The sequence below is a fragment of the Anopheles moucheti genome, chromosome 2, assembly GCF_943734755.1.
Source record: "Anopheles moucheti chromosome 2, idAnoMoucSN_F20_07, whole genome shotgun sequence".
Lineage (NCBI taxonomy): Eukaryota > Metazoa > Arthropoda > Insecta > Diptera > Culicidae > Anopheles > Anopheles moucheti.
In genome coordinates this window covers 85,958,520-85,978,583 of record NC_069140.1, presented here as the reverse complement: position 1 = coordinate 85,978,583, position 20,064 = coordinate 85,958,520, and the positions used below count along the sequence as shown (strand labels likewise).

General features: G+C 42.1%; 1 protein-coding gene across 1 annotated transcript; it reads right to left on the bottom strand.

Moving 5' to 3' along the window:
• Positions 1-1,266: 1,266 nt before the first annotated feature.
• On the bottom strand, positions 1,267-19,558 carry LOC128296814 (beta-1,4-glucuronyltransferase 1). The gene is made up of 4 exons (XM_053032301.1): positions 19,322-19,558; positions 16,028-16,995; positions 9,713-9,866; positions 1,267-2,515 (listed from the first exon to the last, which is right to left on the bottom strand). The coding sequence occupies exons 1-4, from the start codon at positions 19,328-19,330 to the stop codon at positions 2,231-2,233; spliced, it is 1,416 nt and encodes a 471-aa protein (XP_052888261.1). The 5' UTR covers positions 19,331-19,558; the 3' UTR covers positions 1,267-2,230.
• Positions 19,559-20,064: the final 506 nt, after the last annotated feature.

Here is a 20,064-nt window from a genome sequence, read left to right as displayed (position 1 = left end):
GAGGTTCAAAATACGATCATAAAAAATATAGTAAATTTATAATGCAAACATGAAACTTTTGTGCGTGAATTCCTTGACAATTTAGCAAGTTCTCCAAATAAAGCTTAACTTAATGTTGTCAAGATGTCGATATTGTAAAGAGACTGAGTGACTCTGGAGCATTTGATAGTGAAATCAAAATGCACAAGAGTAGAAGTAATTTTAGACCAAGGTCCAACTAAACAGTCTTCTACTCACTGATAGCTCTCTTGGTTTGTGGAAAAAGTCTCCTGAATTATTAAGAAATGTTGTCGTTAGTCTAATATTAATCGCATTTAACATAATTACTTTGTGACATTCTGGGAGATTAAATATTCAGCAGCTCCGATCATCAACCTGACAAAACCAGTGCCATTTCTCTGTACGTAAGATTTATTATCCAGGTTTAGGTAAATAAGGCCATAAAAAGATCAATAATAGTAGACAAAGACCATTTGTGGTTAAAGTGTCACATAGTAAGAGGAACAACATAACCGTGCAATTAGACGGTGACAATTGTCTCGGCGACTTTTTCTCTGAGACTTTTAAAAGTAGCTCAACCCTGCAAAAAAAGCTTTTTATTTATATAGGGCTTAAATATAGTAGCTTTATATTTGTTTGTTTACAAGCCGGTTTGTGGGTGTTTTGTTATTATTTAAAACAGTGTGCGTAATAAAATTAATAAATGTAAGTTTGTTATACTATTATTAATCAGCCAGCCGCCATTGCTATCATCATCATCATTATTATCCTCACGGCGATGGTGTCATTATTATCATTCCGAAGGATGGTATCCTGCCATCGAAAAAAATATATAATAAATAAAATATTAAAATAATTAATAATTTCACGACACATCTTGAAATTAATTGTGTTTATGGATGTAACTTGTGTTTATGAACAAATGACGGCAGAACGACAGCCAAAATTGAGCTACTGCATACACGCGATGAAAATGATGTCTCCATAGATTGCTGTTCCACAATTTCCCTGCTTTGATGCTTTCCAGTAGAATGGAAAGCTCAATGAAATAATAAAGAAATGTTCTTAATAAACACAAATAAACTGTTGCGACAAGCAACAGCGTTATTGAAAGAACAATAACATTTTCAAACGGTCGATACTAGTTGTCACATTTGAATCGACCGTTGAATAATATTCAACATAAACACTATAGTTTTCTAAGAAATTACGATACTTACCAGCTTTCATTTCATTTCATTCCATTTCATGAAGAAAACCCCAGGATGAAAATTCAAAAATCGTCACATTTATTTATGGCATTTACTTTCGTCACATCCTACGCCTTACAAAATACCTATATACAACGGACGAACATCAACAAATAAGTCTAGGCGCTAGGGATTAGTTTCATTTTAGCACAAAGCATAAGACTTCGATTTTCTCCAACGCGTGAGATCAAGTTTGGGTTTACAATTTATCTAAACATGGCGCCGGTGGCTGCCATTTTGCGGCCCGTAGCCTGTACGGTTAAACGCCTTTTGGTGGTAGCATTCTTTGTACGGGGATTATAGTTTCTAGAATGTTTTTTCTTTTTTTTTTGTAAACGAGGTGACTCATAACCTAAACACCTAAAACTGCAACATTTGCACGTGAAATACAGCTCTACCCTTGGAAAACACTTACCCTTTGCCGTGCTTAAGCTTCTTAAACGGTTGGTTTTTTTTTGGGTTTTACCTTCCAATAGTTTGCTATTATCTGCCGGAACGAATGAACATAAACGAAAAATTACATAGTATTATTATGTTTTGGATAGTAATTATTGCGTGCCAGTTTGTCTGTACTTCTGGCTCGAACAAACGAACTCGGCTCGGCCTGCTTTGCTTTGCTTGGGTGGCACTACAAACAACATGGACGTGAAGAGCGAAGAGAACAATAGGGATAGTAGCCTTAAACCTGCACTGCTGCACGTGCGGAACAGCGTTTGCTCGCACACGCTCCGTGCAACACATCCTGGCGAACAGAGTACTCTAGTAGTGTGTGGAACGGTGAAAAGCTATCAACATGCCTTACTGCCAACGGGTGGACTGCCTATCATTTGTACCGGGCGCCGGGTGATGTCTTCATTTGTGATCGGTTTTTTTTTTCTTTTGTATTAATTTACATGTTTCACTGCCGTACTCGCCGACGCGACCCGATCGAATCGTGTTTATCTATAACGCAACATTCCCCGTTCTTCTGCTTCTTGTTACTAATGCTTCTCCCCAGCACCGACCGCAACACCGGCCACACCGGGCCCGACCGCACCCGGCCCGTGCTGCTGCTTCGGGGACTTCTTCGGCAGCAGCATTCGCAGCGGATCCTTGTGGTAGCGTGCAAACACTTCGCGCTTAAACACCTCGAAGTACTTGCGATTGACGTTGTTCTGACGTTCGCGCCACGCCGGTCGGCTCTTCTTGTTCTGCAGGCCCCAGTGCACGGTAAACAGGGGCGTCAGTACCTGGAACTGATAGCCTGCCACAAACATTTCGTACACCTGCAATTGAAATTGTGCGGAATAAGGGGATCGATAGCGAACGGAAATCGTATTGCATTAAGCTTGTGTTGCGTTGAGTGTGATTTAAGTATCGGACAAGATGGGCAACAAAAATAGAGAGGAATGAAACTAACACGCGCGGCGTAGCGCATCGGTAGTGAGTCAGTAATGTTGATCGCACTGATTTATTGATTTATGCAAACATTAACAGTTTGGTCGGCAGCAGCTGTTGTTGGGCAGTGAGGCATTTTATTGAGAGGCACTTGAAAGTATACAAGTATCATCTCACTTTAAGGCATGAGTGATTATTGGATTGTTATTTGATATAGATGAAGAAAAGCGCCTAAAGTTATGCAATATATTTTCAAGACATGCTCATCAACGGGACGGTTGCAGTTTGTTATTTTTATAGAGGCTTTAAGCTAGGCAGCGTCATTCGCCGCTGTCATCGTATGACTCAAGTTCAAAAGTATCAATACAGTCGTTAAGTCCTTCAATTTTTAGGCTACAAATTAATTAGTTCCTAATACTTTGAGGTATCAGAAATCCTAAATTCAACCCTTTTTTATTAAGCGCAGGATTAATGCTGGTAAATGCAAAAGAAAAGCTTTCTAGATCTATTTTATTTTTCAATTAATTGAAATTATAAATCTAACGATAGAATAAATTAATATTAACAGTAATAAAACTATTTCTAAGAGTCCATATTGCTAACCCTTATAATACGGCGAAAGCCGTAATAATGGAATTATTAAAAAATATATTGCTAACCCTTTTAAGTATAGTGATAAATAAAAAACCTAATTTTTGGAAAATAAAACAAATAACGAAAAGAAATTCTTTTTACAAATGTAAGTTCTATAAAACCTATAAATGTAACATAACTCTTCACAAACACAAGCAAAAAGTTACGATGTGTCGGTGACACGAAAATGTTCTTCCAATCCGCTACTTACACGATAAATTACAACACTCATAGTCATATTTCAGTGAAATGTTTGCTTCTCCGTTTATGTCCGCAGTAAAGCACATAAAACAACAGTCAAACCTAGTCATCGCCCGAAAAAAAAAATTGCTTTGCTTCCCTGCCACAACACTTCCCACAGTGCCGGTCCATTCAGCATTCATTGTCAGCTCGTGTGTCCTTTTCAGCCCGAAAGGGTCACGTTTCCATCATGATCGAAACAAAAAAAAAACCCCTCCAAGGGAACTGTTTATTCTGCCTTTTCGCAGCATCTTAGAACAAAAGGTGTCGATTTTTTTTTCTCCTTTCGCTTTCGGTCCAAACACTGCCGCTCGTAAAACAAGCCCCAAATCTAAACAAACCAAAGGCCCGGGCCCCACGACATATATGCCCGATAAACGGGCTTCCGATTGGTCGAATGTGTCGAACGTTGCGGGAGAAATCAATAAGATCACAGGATGCATGATGCAAAACCGGCACGTCTACGCGCTTCACGGTACATCAAACCGAATGCGGGTTTGGGGTTGGGGTTTTCGTGCTCGGGAAGGAAGAAAGAGCTAAAGTATGTCCAAGCACACAATGGAAAATTGCTCCATCAGTCGAAAGGTTCTATTAGGGGTGGCTTGTTTTACAGGTTTGAAGCGGCTATAAAGTGAGAAAACGGACAGACATGTTACGTTTGGCCTCGTAATCGGAGATGGCCGAAGCTGTCTGACGCACTTTTGCACGCACTTCTCGACTTTTGCTTACTATTCTCGTCGCCGATGGCTCTGCTGTGCTTGCTTTTTAAACAATGCATCACAAGCTTTGGTCTAGTAACCTTTGCTACCATTGGATGTGAAAAATATTAAGCTTACTGCGCTGCTAGATTCTCCACTATGCCACAAATACTTCGAGCAACGCCATGAATGCCAAAGCGTTAGCACACGCTTTACCCATAAAACAAACAACACCACTATCATAATGTGACAGAAATTGAATCATATAATATTTATTGGTGCAAACGAAAACGACCGCCAACCGCCGATCCACCGATCCGGTGTTGGTGGTAAAGGTTTTATTTTGGGGACGGGATTTTTACGTTGCGTTCCCTCGAAGATGGCGGTCGGAAAAATGCTGGCACAACCCCAGAAGTAACGAAACCCAACAACCAGTCCGAGGCCATACAAAACAAACACAAGACGATGGAGAATTATGGAGCTTGGCAGAGCGCTCCGGATGGCTCGAACACTTTCCATCTCATCACTTAACTGCTGCGGCCGCTTTCTGCCGGTTGTATTCAAACGCACGGCCATAAAGTGTTATTTTGTGAAATTTAAGAACGGAACGCACTAACGGAAGCCGATGTCGCCTTGGCCGAAGGGGCCAAAGGCTTTTGCCATTTGAGCCGGTTTCGGTTCGGTCGGGTCGGCCTATGGCCCCGGCAATGGTTTTAATATAGTTTTTATCAATTCCAAACACGCGCTAGTTAAATGTCTCCAGTGTAAGAAGCACAGGCTCTTCCTTACACTCTGTGCCATCCCGTACGCGATGACTACTGGAAAAACTACACCTCGGGAGGCAAAGTCATCGACTATTTTCCCATTCCCTCCTGCTTGCCAGTTTAATCTAAGCTGCAAAAAATGGACCGACAGCGTAAGAACGCTTCTGATTTCGGTACCGATGGTCGGGGGTTGAAAATGGAATTCTCTGCCATGTTTGCCCGGCTTGCAGAGGGGCAACCGGGCAAAAAAAAGGGGTAAGAATCTTACCTCCACTAAAGAGATCATCAGTATTCACCGATACGGGCATGTACGGGTTTACGGGAGCTCTTGTTTTGCTGGTCCCGGACCCTGGTTTTTATGCTGTCCTTTCCACTTATTGCTTCAACGGCACAAAATGAGACGAGATGCTTCGTTCGCAGGGGACATTTTTAAGGCAGTCGCCATTTATGACAGAAACCCCAGCAGCGACCGGGAAAACCGCCCACGCCCCACACGGTCGGTGGTATTATCGAAAAATTATCGAATGCAACAACCAAACCAAACCAAAAAAAAAAGGTCAAGCCGTCAAGGCGTGTTGGTGGGTCTGGGTTTTCCCGGAATATTTGAGGATATGGGACCCCGATCGCTGGTTAGGCGGTGAAATAATAATTGGATTTTTAAATTATTCATGTAAGCTGATTGGAAGTTGGGTAAAATCAAATAAACTTTGCTTGATCGAATTTGTGCGACCGGGCGATAATGGTAATGGTAAAATCTGCAAAACAACAATTCAATTGCACCGACGGTTGCCTGTCTGTGGGTATGTTCAAAAATAGTCTGTTTGACGATCATGTTCTATGCACTATACAATTTGTTCTTTGAGCTCGAACAACTGCCAATCAGCAATGAGTTATCTTGTATTCTACTGCTCTTAAACAATCTGGGTACTTTGTTGATACAAATTTAAAAAAAAATATTTTAAGTTCAACTTTTACCCCTCATTACTATTGCTTTCCTTGGCCGGACATCAAAAAGGATGATAGGCCTCCAAACTAGTGTTGGACGGATCGGATGGGATTCTAGGATGTGATTCTTTATCGGATAATAATAATCCATAACCTCGGATCCTCTGGAATGCTATCCAAAACAATCCTTCAGTCTGTCATCTGTCACAGCGAAAATCCGGGATCGAAATCCAACATAAAATCCAGATTTAGATCCCACAGGAGTATACCTTCTAAAATAGTATACCTAGTATAGTATAATAGTAATACCTTCTTTTAGTATACCGTCTAAAATTCTACTAGCTACGGCATTCTCTAAATGTACAAATTGAATACAGTGTATACTTAAACTGTACTAAATTGGTAAACCAAAGAAAATACTAATTTGCTGTATTAGCAAAATACTTATTTGGTAAAGTAGACAAATGTTTTACTGTCCTTTAAAAGTTTCCTTTTTGTACTGCTACTAAAAGCCAAATTTCAGCTAAATATACATACATGCAATGAGTATCAAAGAGCCAAAATTTAAATATTATCTTTACCTTGACATAAAATATGCAACTCGTGACACTTTATAGTACGACTGCCTGTTTACCATTTTTTAAAGAAGTAAATCGTAAAAAACAACCTATCGACATCTTACTCCAAATCGTCTTTCATAGAATTCTATGAAATTCCTGGCACTCCTGGAAGGACTATTTTTTTATGAAAAGCCGCAATGAAATTGTTGCTGCTTGCGAGCTGTAATGTACCGACCACTGCCCGAAACTATTTACCCATTTACGAGGTACAGAGGAGTTCCGATTATCCGTGCTCATCCGGACTCGACGGTTGCCGGATAATCGGATAACACGGATAATATGCACAGATCCTATTTATGATAAAATAAGCGTATAATGTGTCATAGGTGGGGTGTTTTTTTATAATTTATTTTCCCAGTGTGGTTTACTACAATGGCACACCCATCAGTTGCTCTTTTGCGCTTTTCATCACGACTGCATTTTTATTATTTTATTAAGTACAAAAATTTTTTAGTTGTTTTCTTTAAGAATTGAAGCTCATTCGATCAAACACAAATGGAGCTTTCGATTCTTCTGTCAACGGTGTTGCCGAAATATGTCAAATTTCTTTTGGATCTGTCATATCCAAGCTGCACGGATAATCCGACACCCGATTGAATGGCACCCGGATAATCGGTGCTCCACCGTGCTTTCAAACTACTAAGGCGTTTATTTTAAATTTGTTCAGAGTCATATGTCATATCTAATTGCGTGATCTTACAGGAGCCCTTATAGTCCGACTTTAATGTAGATGCTCCATTGGGGTAGATGCACACATAGGATACCCATCTTCCTCTGGATAACAATCCTTTTGAAAGAACATCGATTATTTATATTTTAAAAAGAATCCCATCAAGAACGATATGTCATTAGAATACTAATCGCGTCTAATGAATATGAGTTCATACATTGTAGCCTATTCATGGTGTATTTAGTGGCGGCGCCGGTCATTACACGCCAAAACCGAAACAAAATCCCATCCGGACCAATCCATCGTACGCAGCACTGACTAAACAGCTACAGGTAAATAAAGACAATCGCCTGCCAGTAATGACAGCCCTAGCCCTCTATCGGTTGTTGAAGCCAATAAAGAAAAAGTAGAATGATATTCGATTCGTCACTGGATATCAGACGAACCTAAACAACTTAAAAATAGCACGCAACTGCCTGTTCAGTTATAGACGAATATTTTCTTACACTGTGCCATCGCGGGAAAAGTTAAAGTCCAGTTGATACGCATCCCAGTTTTTATCAAACGTCAAGTGACATAAAATTCAGCCACAGAACACTAACAATAGAATTGTGCTGGAAAATTGTAAATTTAACATTTTCAGCTAAATTCGTTTCATAAACTTTCAGCATAAAACGTATGTTGTGAAACCTCGTTCCATGGCATGACATCCATCGTCAACGTTGCAACAAGAGCAGTGCAATGCACTCTTGTCACCAGTCACATTGTGACAACTTCTTTCATCAAGACACACACACACACATACACAAAAAAAAATACATTTGCATGGTAATGAAAATTATAAACTCATACCGAGGTAACGATGTGCATTGCGGTCGGCCAGATTAAGACGGAAAAAGCGAGGGGCTTTTCCGCGAATCTTGTATCAAACGTGTAACACAAAACTCGAAAATGGCGTGATGCACATCCACTCGGGAACGGTCGTAATTAACCGAAAATAAAAACCAAACCCGGATCCGGCATAAATGGAATAACAACAGAACGACTTTCGGCGGCTTCGGGCGCCCATAAACTACACCGTCGTTGAGCTGTTTCGCTGGTGCAAATTTCACGATTGTCTGCGGCTGGCACTGGAGTACTTCCGGCACACAGATTTAGCAGCAGCACTTCTCCCGAAGAGGTGCTTACCCGCAGGATTTGGTCCGAGGGTTCGGGCGTTTAGCCACCCATTTCGGATTCGAAATACGTACCAAAGGCAAGCCAGCCCATCAGCCGCAGCCACTCCGATTCCCGGTGCACTTCGGACGGCGCCGATGCAGGCTCTGGGAGCACAAGAGAGTGAGCGAGCAAGGGAGAGAAAGAGAAAGAGACAAAAACAGGCCACATCGAGCGTATGCAGCTTCATCCAGGCGTGAAACTAATTTCCATAGCCAATTTGCAATCGCCGAAAGTGTGCAACCGAAGCGCGGCAAGTGGCCTTCACGCGGTAAAAAACGCACGCAAGTATGGCGATTTGTCTTGCTCAAGCAGCTGGCCAACCATTATCGCAGCGGAACGCGAAATCGCCGGCTCAAACAAGGGGACACAAAAAAAACCCGGAACATGCTGCCTCCCTCCCTTCGGGGGCAATGCGTGCCACACTCACTGGAACTCGGAACTGGAAAATCGGATGACCAAAAAAAACACCCGGCCTGCAGCAAAGGCGCGGCATCAAAAGGAACTTTTAATTTTCAAGCAGTGCGTACCAGGGCGGATTATCTTTCCCGTTTTACGCGGTGGAGAAGTTTGGAACACCCCGGGGTAGGTTCGGTCTGCATTAAGTTGCCAAGTCGTTGCTGGTGCTGCTGCTGCTGCGAGCAAGATGATTTATGCGATGGATGGAAATTTCTCCAGAATCAATGAACCGGTTGATGTTTGAAACGCGCATCGAGTTGGGAAGAGCATAGGACCAGCAAAAAAAAAAGAGAAAAAAGTTTCTACACGCGCCGAAATGCGCCCGGAGCTTCTGCCGCGGACAACAATTAATTTCTGCAGCTTTCCGTATGGATGCGGATGCCGCGCATTGTTGGTCCGGAGCGCTCGCCGGTAAGCCGTAAAGCAGAATCCGATTATTGGATCCGAAGGCGCAGGTTTTTGATGTTATTGCAAGGTTGCTATTTTTCGGCCAAGTTTGCGCTAGTCGCGGTGGCATTAAGAGAAAGATTTTTTATTTTATTTAATGTTTCTAGCCACAGAAGCCTTCATTTCGATAAAGTTTGTTTTTATCTTGTATATAATACAAGTAGAATAAAAAATAAGAATTTATAATAAAAATCGTGAATTTATACTAATGCCCTGCTAACATAAATATCGAGCAACATAAAAACCAACATAAGTGCCAAAAGGAAGATAATATTTAATATGACGGGTCTTAACGGTATGCTCTCCTCCGGTTTTATGCTCGAATGGTCCCATCCAGCACGAGTAGTCTCCAAATATTTTAATATTCCCTTTCCCCATGGCCCAAAACACTTACCTGCGTATTGCGCGTGTAACCATAACCAAGGAAACGCTCATCATGCGGCGGTACCGTGTCGGGTGCAACATAAAACGGTTCATAAAGAAACTCAAAGTTCGTCACGTTGTGCGACACCTTCGTTTCGTCGCTTTCGGAAACGTCCGCCTGCCACCTGTGAAAACAGAGAAGAAGCAACAACAAAAAAAAACACAGCAGATATGAACATTGCGTTAACTGTATAGCGCATAAAATGGGACGTCATCGCTTCATAAGACCGGGCTTCATCGATCATTAACCGATTAAAACTTCCTAACCGGTCGTAAAAACGCCGTGCAATTACGGTGGATCCCTTCCGCCGTTAGGCGACGGAACGGTAGCTGCTGCTCCCTGTGCTAGTTCAGCATAAAGTGTCTAACGTACCATTTTTCAGACCCTCAAAAGTCACCAGCTCCAAGACCCCCAACATCAGGCACCAGGGAGGGGAAAAATTATGCGATCGATGTTGTAAAAATCCATTGTTCGAACAGCTCGTTTTCGGGCGAGGTATTAAAATCTGGGTTAAGATCATTTTCCCCTTCCAAACCCTGGGTCTGGGGTACACTTTTCTCGCACCATTACCCGACGACTTATTGCTTTCGTAGCTTGGCCGTACGGATGGAGGCTCCAAACATCTTCAAATATCGGACCGCACAAAAAAGAAAAACGAAAAGCCGTCCCACTTGGTCCCTTGTTTGTTGTGCGGTCCCATGTGTCAAGTCTCGCAGCATTACGGCCACGGCTCGCATGAAAATCAGAGCATCTCATCTTTTACGAGCCCTTAAATTAGAGAACTTATTTGAAGGGGCAAGCGTAACGGTTTTCGGTTTTTTTCGCAGCATCCCACCAACAACCGCCACTGCGGAACCGTACGCGGAATAAACCGCAAACGAACCGATGAGCATCGCATAAAGCATTAACCCGGCGCCGTAAGGAACCGTCGTGTTGTAGAGAAGGTGTCCAAAACCGTGGCAACACATCGAAGGGCGTAAATTATCGTAACAAACCAAAACAAAAAAATCCGAAAATAGCTGAAGAAAACCCCGAAGTCTTGTGACTTCACCGGCCAATTTCGATCGCAAATGGTCACGCTGCTGGCGTCAATGAGATATGAAAATATTATCGTCGCGCAGTTTGTCTTCCACTGCTCCTGAGGCGCGGGCTACGTTGACGACCCAGCGGCAGGTTCATTTAATGGCTTAATTGTTTAATGGTGGCAGTGGTTTATAAACCTGCCAAATGGTCGCTGCTAAGAAACTTTCCGTTCGGAAACACTTCACGCAAGTGCCTAATTTTCCCCTGCTGCAGGTTGACTGCATCATTGATTAGGGATTGCTGTGAGTTTGATAAGATATTTAATATGGCTCTTCCAATAACTTTTACCACGTTCTGTACCGCATCACCCAAACATGAAAGACGCGCAAAGTTTCCAGGGCGTCTGCGTCCACCCAAGTAAGGGTGACAAGTTTGTGCACTAAGAATACCGATTTAGTATGGGTTCTTTCAATTATTACGTAACGCTGATAGGGAGGGGAGGGGATGGGGGTGGTTAATACCAGCGTTACGATTTGTTACAATAGGGGGTAAGGGGATCGAAAATTGACCATTTTTGCGATACGTAAGAATTGAATGAGCCCTTACACGCTTTGACTTACATACATTTATAAAACACCAGGCGTCTCCATTGAGTCACATTAAATTGAATAATAAGTTATTAATTAATTATTAAAATATTTTTCTTCTGTTTACAAGTGTTTCTGTTTGTTACGAAAACACTTTTTTCAGTAAGTATAATTGAAATGAATTCCACTAGAGTGACCCAACTGCCAATGAAGCGCTTCAGGTTCAAAAGTATTTTTAGCCGTTCAAAATGCCAAGTAAACGAATTACCACGCTTTGACTTACATACATTTATAAAACACCAGGCGTCTCCATCGAGTCACATTAAATTGAATAATAAATTATTAATTAAATTTCGAAATGTATTTCTTCTGTTTACGTTTGTTCTTGTTTGTTATGAAAACACTTTTTTCAGTAAGAATATTTGAAATTAATACCATTAGAGTGACCCAGTTGACATTGAAGCGCTTCAGGTTGAAAAGTAGATTTTTTCCGTCCAAAAGACCAAAAGGTAAACGGATTAAGGGCTCATTCAATTATTACGTAACGCTTAGAAGGGTGGGAGGGGGTCAGTACCAGCGTTACGATTTGTTACATAGGGGGAGGGGGGCTTTTACTTTTTGTTGCGTAACATACAATAAAATTATACTTAGATTCCCGCTTCATAGTATATGAATGAAAAATTATCTTATTTTAGGGATTTTTATACGAATTATCTATCTACCTATTCATTGTTTAAAGGTCAAGTTTCATGACGTTATGTCCGTGCTTGAAATCAGCATACCTACTGAAATAGTTGATTTTAATGGTACTGAAATTTACGGCGCTTATCCATTCAATTTACCAGTTTTTTCCTAACGAAATGCAACTTTTTATTGATATTCTTAATCAATGATGTTCAATTGGGTGTTAAATGACAACAATGGGTTTGAGTTTTGAGTTTTCCAGCAGTTTTCCGGCCCTCTATCTTAATTTGGACCTACCAAGCCTCCTATGTCCATGAGGACGACCTAAAACGGCTTTATGGACAGGGTCGTCCGGTGTCATTCACATGATGTGACCAGCCCACCGGCACTGGTCTAAACCGCTGTACGACGGTAGGTTAGCCGTACAACTCATAGCTAATTATTGTAGCGGCTCCATTGTCCTTCCACACATACGGAGCTGTTCGCACAATGCGAAAGAAACCAACGCGCGTTACTAAACCTAGACCCACCTAGTTAACACGATCCGCTTATCCGTGTAACCCTGAAACCACACACACATTGATACACAAGAACAAGGAGTCTCTCAATAAAAGGTTTGGTGAAAACACGTGTAATTTACTGAGTTATATCGTCAGGAGCCAAATAATGAAGAATCGTATGCAGAATCGTAGCTGTATAGATTGAAGTAGGTTCTAAAACCGCTTCAACTTATTAGCAACGACCAAGCAAGTCAGCCTGGCGTGAGTAGTAAATTTATTAGGCAGTATGTTTGTTTCCTATTGCATTAGTCGAAATACGATGAAATTACGTAGATTACTTAAGAAAATGTCATTTTTTTAAACAAAGAGGGTGGGGTCAACGAAATGTTACGTAATGAATGGAGGGGGATTGCGGCCAGTGTTACGTTTTGTTACAATAGCAACTAAATTTTTACCCAACGGAATCTTCAACCATTTGCGAATAGTCGCTAAGGGTACAATAATCGTATTTGATGAAAAGATATTTTCTCCTAAAAAAAACGAGTTAATTCCCCTGTTTATTTGTTAACAAACACCGTACCCGGGTTGGTTCAATCAACATTTGCGTAGATGCTATTCCAATTCACACCATTACCACCTCGCAATACATTCCTCTAATGCTACACACAAGACAATCAATTACATCCCGGTACCGATGAGCGGTCGCACATAGATGGAGATCGTCTGCACAGACACGTAATAAGCGAAATTAAATCCTTTTTCATCCAGATCCAAACCGTTCGCGGTACCGTTTGCATCGGAGCCGGGCTCGACTGATGAATGCCCACACTCACACACAGCCACACGGTTCTCACTTTTAGCCCGATTGCAACCATCAGTTTGTTTTATTGCCCTACACTTACCTCGGCTCGGATAGCTGCCATTTTATTGGCGCACTCGTAACGTCCAACGACCATTGTACCGACTGGCCACATTTGTGGACAGATCCGACGCCGTCAGATTCATCTTCCCTTTAACCGATCACCGTTCCATGGCAATTGGATGTAGCAACTGTACGTACCCGCCAGTGCCGTGGTGTGTGCCCGGTTTTTCGGTCGGACTTCCTCACGTACGCTTAGAGGACGCATAGGGACGGAAAGTACATACGTCACGCGAGCAAGTCGCACCACTTCACGCACACACACACACAGTATTAATGATTGCATCAGAAGCGATGATAAATAACGCTGTAGTGCAAATGGCCCTTGCAATAATAAATCTTGTGCCTTGCTTTATGCGCCGTCGGTCGTGAAAATCGAAGCGAAGTGATTGTTACATGAAATAAATGAATAAACAGTCATTTGCACCATTGCGGGCACTACCGCGGGCGTACCAAACCCAATCAGCGCGGCACTGGCGTGGGCAACGGTACGCACCCATAAAAACCCCGAGCACTTGTCATGAGATACTAAAATCAATTTACTTCTTGCGGGCTTTATGAGCGGCAGCTTGCCTAAACGGCGCTCTATAAATCCTGGCTAGTTATGGTAGATGGTGGTGTGGTTTGGCTGATTGATATCGAGAGCAACACTAGCTTGAATCGGTTGAATAAAATCGTGAGTTCTTAGTCTGGTCATTCTACATGCTTATTACGATAATAAGCACGATCCGCCTTTATCGCTCAAACGCTTCTCAGGAATAGAAAACTTACAGCAAATACTAGAAAATATAATATTTTAAATTTGCTAATAATGTTGCTTTTATCACGGCCAAACACCGGAACGTTATGATAAATTGTGGCTAAACGAAAAATTTCACTACCAATGCTCTTTTTGCAATCGAAATTTTCTGCTAGTAGTTCAAGTTCAGTCGGCGAAGAATTTCCTTCATTACACTAGGTTAATTGATCGCGATCCTCAAACCAATGCAGCAACAGCTATAGGAAACAAATAAAACATTTCGGGTGAATTCGTGCTCTGCTCTGACAATTTCAACCACAATTCCTGGTTATTGTTTTATAACTCGAAAGTTTTATAACTCTATAATTTTCCCCTTCCCTTTATTAGATTGTAGGACGATACTTGTTTAGCTTGAGCTTGCATTGTAATGATCCAGGTATTATTTATTTGGTATTGCAGCGCATCCAGTGAAATTTGAAACTTCTATAACTGGTCGCCTGATAATTGTTGGGCCTAACACATAGATCGCGCTAGTAGATTTAAACTCATATCATTTTTAGTTTGTACCAATCTTCAGACAAGTTCTGTCAACTTTTGACAGCACTCGGACGATAACCTAGTGAAATAGAGTATTTTGTGTGACGCAACTTTTGTGTTTTGAGTAATCATGGAAAAGAAGGAATTTCGCGTGATGATAAAATATTGGTTTTTGAAGGGGAAAAATACAGTTGAAGCCAAAAATTGGCTTGATGAAGAGTCTTAGGACACTGTTCCACTAAAATCAATCAACAAATATTGGTATGGTGAATTTAAACGTAGTGAAATGAGCACTGAGGACAGTGAACACAGTGAACGACCGAAGAAGGTGGTTACAGGCGAAATCATAAAAAAAAATCCACAAAATTATTAAAAGCAACCGTAATGTGAAGTTGATCAAGAAAGCTGACACCCTAACGATGTCTAAGGAATGTGTTGGACATATCGTTCACAAGTATTTGGATATGAGAAAGCTCTGTGCAAAATGGCTGCCGCGCGAGCTCACATTTGACTGAAAACAACAACGAGTTGATGATTCGGTGCAGTGTTTGAAGCTGTTTAAGCGAAATAAATCCAAGTTTTTGCATCGTTATTAAACCATAGATGAGTCTTGGCTTCTCCACTTCACTCCAAAGTCCAATGGACAGTCATCCGAGTGGACTGGACGCGATGAACTTGCTCCAAAGCGGGTGAAAACGCAACAATCAGCTGGCAAGGTTATGGCCTCAGTTATTTGGGATTCACAAGGAATAATCTTCATCGACTATCTCGAGAAAGGAAAAACCATTAATTGCGACTATTATATCAAGTTATTGGAGCGTTTGAAGGACGAAATCGCCAAAAAACGGTCGCATTTGAAGAAAAAAAAAAAGATTTGTTTCATCAAGACAACTCACCGTGCCACAAATCAGTGAAAACAATGGCAAATATTCATGAATTAGACGACGAATTGCTTCACCACTCATCGTATTCCCCAGATATAGCTCCCAGTGACAATTTCCATTTATCAGATCGCAAAAGGATGCTCGCTGGGAAGAAATTTTCGTCAAATGAAGAGGTGATCGCCGAAGCAAAAGCCTTTTCTGAGGCAAGGAGGGAATGAGTATCTTATGCTCCTCTGCCATTGAGAACGATAACTTATAAGATTCCTTTCCATGCCAGTGTCAAATAATGATGCGGGCAAGTGTCCGACACACATAGCAAACGAATGAAATCATTTTCTAAACCCCATTTGATGACCTTCAATCAACCGCAAGCATAATTTCACTGAAGTAAAACCCCCGTAATTAAACTTACCGCGAAAAGTTTGTCGCAAACTGGTTGTAGATAAACACCTTGTGATGGAATGGGCGCGCCAGGCCCTTGTTTGCCAGCCGTATGAGGTCAGTCTTGTTGCGCGGGAACCGTACCCGCTCGTCCAGCTCGTACGTCGGCACGACGAACGCCGTCAGATGGTGCGGTTTCTGCTTCCGCAGGAACTTGTCCAGCTGCTCGGCAAAGTTAACGCTCGGCACGATATCAACGTCCGTCAGAAACACGTGGCTGCACTGGCAACCCTTCCGGGCGACGTTGCGCAGATGGTTCTGCGGGTACGGATTCTTGATGCGCCACTTGCTCGTGTCCGGTTTGCGCAGCTTGAGCAAATCGTTCAGGGTCGCTTCCGGTTTGGCACAGTCGAACTTGGTGAAATCGCTTACGTGTACGCTCTTCAGATGCGTTGGTGTGCGCTCCTTTGGCAGCACCAGATGAAAGCTAACCCGCTCCCGGATCGGGCGAAAGCAGGCCCGCAGGTAGGAGAGATAGATCTGCAGCAGGTACAGCTCATCGTTGCCGGCGGCAAATATTGCGGTCGAGATGGGTCCGGACCAGTGGTGGGACACCTGGACGAGCGAGTATATCTTCTCCAGCGAGCTCTGTGTCGCTAGACACACGCTGTAGCTATCGGAGAGCTCCGGGTAGCGTTCGCCCACCACAGCGAAGTCGAACACCTTGTACAGACGGCGTGTATCCCAGCGTCCCAACCGGAGATCCAGCCCGGAGAAGACGGCCTTATCCGTACTGTTGGCGAGACTTTCGGCCAGCACGTACTCCAGGCAGGTGGCCGGTGTCAGTATTGGGGCGCGCGGAACCATCGAGACGCCCTCGTCCACACCGCTGCTGTACTGGTTGCAGTCTCCGCTGTGCAGCAACCGCACCGTAAGGAACACATTGGACAGTGTTAACGCTAGCACGCTTGCAATACTGAGATTCCAGAGGCGGCATGTCTGTAAATATTGGACAAATAGACGTAGAAAATTATTCCACCCAAGATCGCTATGTTTTGTGAGATATTTCTAAGCAACTCATCGTTAAGCTAAGCTAATATTTTCGCAGTTAACTAATCGACACAAAATTCTCAACACGGTTCCCTTCTTTCTTTTCCTGTTTGCCTTATTTCATTACCGTGCTTTCTTTTTCTTTACCCTACTCCTATCTCCGCCGCCCCTACCGAACGTCCACTTCCGTAATCTTATTTTCGATTATTTCCACCTTCAAATAATCATCCATCGAATGATTGCTTTTCCGTGCCGGGCGAACAAATTGAGCAGCGTAACCGGGACAACTGTTGCATAATTTATGTGAACCCATCGTAAGATTTTTATCCCTTCGACCTGCCGCGACACGTTGGATTTGTACGCCCGTAAAGCGACGACTAATCAAAATGCAAAGCAGCGTCCCCGAGCCTTCCTTACATACCCGCGGAATGCGGAAAATTCCTCGCCTAGCGCCCAGCACGCACCCGAATTACAGACAGCTTCCTGGCCTTTCTGGCCAGCAAAGCAACAACGGGCAAGGTGAAAAAAAAACAACGGAAAAATAAACCAGCCAGGAACAAAACAAAAATAAAAATGCCATGAAATGCCGGCTAAAAGTTTCCAACCAGGTGAACAAGTCATGCCACGACTGATCATCGCGGGATTATTCAAACACCCGACTGTCGCATTCGCTGAATAATTCAGCGCCGACTTTTTCGCTTGGGGTCTGAGTTTCGTGCACTGTTTTCTTTTTTTATTTTCTGTTTTTTGTCAATCGCTTTGTTGTTGGGTGGCCCGAAAATATCCTTCACCCAAACCACGGCGTAGAGAATTATGAAACGCGATTAGTCATTCTTGCATTATTTAATTTCGCGACAGAATGAAGACAAAGATGTGCCCGGAATGGGTGGGACTTGCGTACCGGATGTAGGTGTTGCTGGGTGTCACATTTATCAATCAGGATTATCGGGCAGGTAATTTTCACGCGCAAACTGCACACGGCAGCACTCGACGGTTGGCTTTGGTTGAAACGTGTGCTACCCATCAATTGACACGCGGTTACTCATAAATCAGCGCCCGATGTTAAAGAAAGCAATGGCCCTGCCGATAGGGCTTCAGTGGTGCGCTGGTGGACGGGGAAAATGTGGCGACACATCTTGGATTATTAAAAAAAAAGAATCATTACGTTAGATATGGGTATCGTTCTTCAGGTGGAATGAAGTTTCACTTTTGCCGGCTTTGCAATTTCCATATCATAATATTGACGAAAGGCGCGACAGTGAAAATGTAGTCTATAACATGTGAACTCGGTTGTGAGTGTTATTGACAGATAGAAGTAAAGTAGTGCTGTACTTAAAGATTTGTTTTTAGAAGAGTCATTCGTAGCGAGGAGTTGGTTACATTAGGAAATGACTCTCCAATGATTCATTTACCCTCTCGCATTAATGAGTCCTCACAAATACATTCACCTTTCCGGGCACAAGCGGCTTATTTTGATAATTCAAACATGATTCGTTTTTGATTCTGGTTTAGCAATTTTTATTGCAATTGCAATTGCTATTAATTTATTTCAGTAATTGTAACAGTGTGATTTTTTTCAACTATTATAAGCAAAAATACGATGGAGAAAAGATATTGCTAACATTTTTCTTTCATAAGCAAAACTAATAAAAATAAACCAAAAATCCTCGTTCCGGAAGGATTCATGAACCTCTGAAGGTTCATAAATTTTTGGGATAGAGATTTAGATTCATTAATTCAGTTCGATGATCCATTAAGATTTATAAATCTGAAAAACATTCACTCAACACTATTTTAAAATGTATGATAAACTGCAGTTTAAAATAGTGTTGAGTGAATTTTTATTTGTTTTATAAGTTTAAGTAAGTTTTGATACATTTTTCGAAATTATGTTGGGTTCTTCTTTTAATCACAAAACGTTAGAAGATGCTCGTCCTTTCAAATTCAAGGATTTAACAGTCTTTTATATCTTTTCCCTAACATGTGTTAATATAATCATCTTGTGTAGCAATACATAAACTCAAGAAAAAGTTTACTCATACTAGTATAAGGAATTAAAACTGAAAACAAAAGCTTCGTAAACAAGTGATACTCATTTGTTTTGACTCAACAAAACTGAAATGAAAACTGATCCAATTTATTCATCTTTGAAGAAACCATTAAAAAATGTCCTTTGGGCTTCAGGACTTGACGAAGACTACGGACAGCAAATGGGTTTTTGAATCATTCACCAGTTAACAAATTAAAATAAATAAGTTATAAAATAAAACCTTACCTGAAACATTGATTATGATTGCTGATCTACTGCAAGATGAACACCACGGAGCAAATACAATCATCACTTGGTATCACCGGTCGGTAAATTCACTCTCTTACTCGCTTTCGAGTGACACAAACGTTCCCTGATCTGCACGTGCGTTCGAACTAGCAACAACTTCACTGCATTAACTCTCGCTGATTGCACGAGCGCTTGACAGTACCATCGCTAGACGGTAAACACTCCCAACCAAACTCACGCTGTGTACCGGACCGTACGACAGCAACTGTAACACGCCATACCGTAGCACGCGAGCCTAAGGCTTCGGAATTATCTGCGGTCGCATTAATGTTGCAGGACGATATTGCTTTTCCTTGATGGAATCATTTATTTTTGAAGCAACCTTTGGTTGCCGCTGCATGTAATCACGGCAACCGCAATACGTCAACGATAAGGGAAAATCAATTTATCGATCGAATTATGATGCACTTGCTCCGCAGCAGACTCAACTTGTTTTTCTTCGTCTTTGGCACGGCTACGGCTACGTGGAGAAGCGGATAAAATGTGCCGGGAAAGAATTCCTCCAGTTTCTGATCACTTTTCTTAGATTTCAAGGTCTTATCCAAGGACTTTCCGCTTGCCGATTGTTTGATCAGGTGAGTTGCACTGTTTTGTTTACTTTTTTAACGCATCAACGCTATTTATGTCGCCCTTAGTTATGAGATCCCTACGCTTGATATGACAAAGAACACCATTTGCTG

Excerpts from the sequence above, each read along its gene's own strand:
- LOC128296814 (XM_053032301.1), bottom strand. Across the intron at positions 9,867-16,027 it reads TTTGCGACAAACTTTTCGCG|GTGGCAGGCGGACGTTTCCG; the intron begins GTAAGTTTAATT and ends CTGTTTTCACAG. Across the intron at positions 2,516-9,712 it reads GTTACACGCGCAATACGCAG|GTGTACGAAATGTTTGTGGC; the intron begins GTAAGTGTTTTG and ends TTTCAATTGCAG.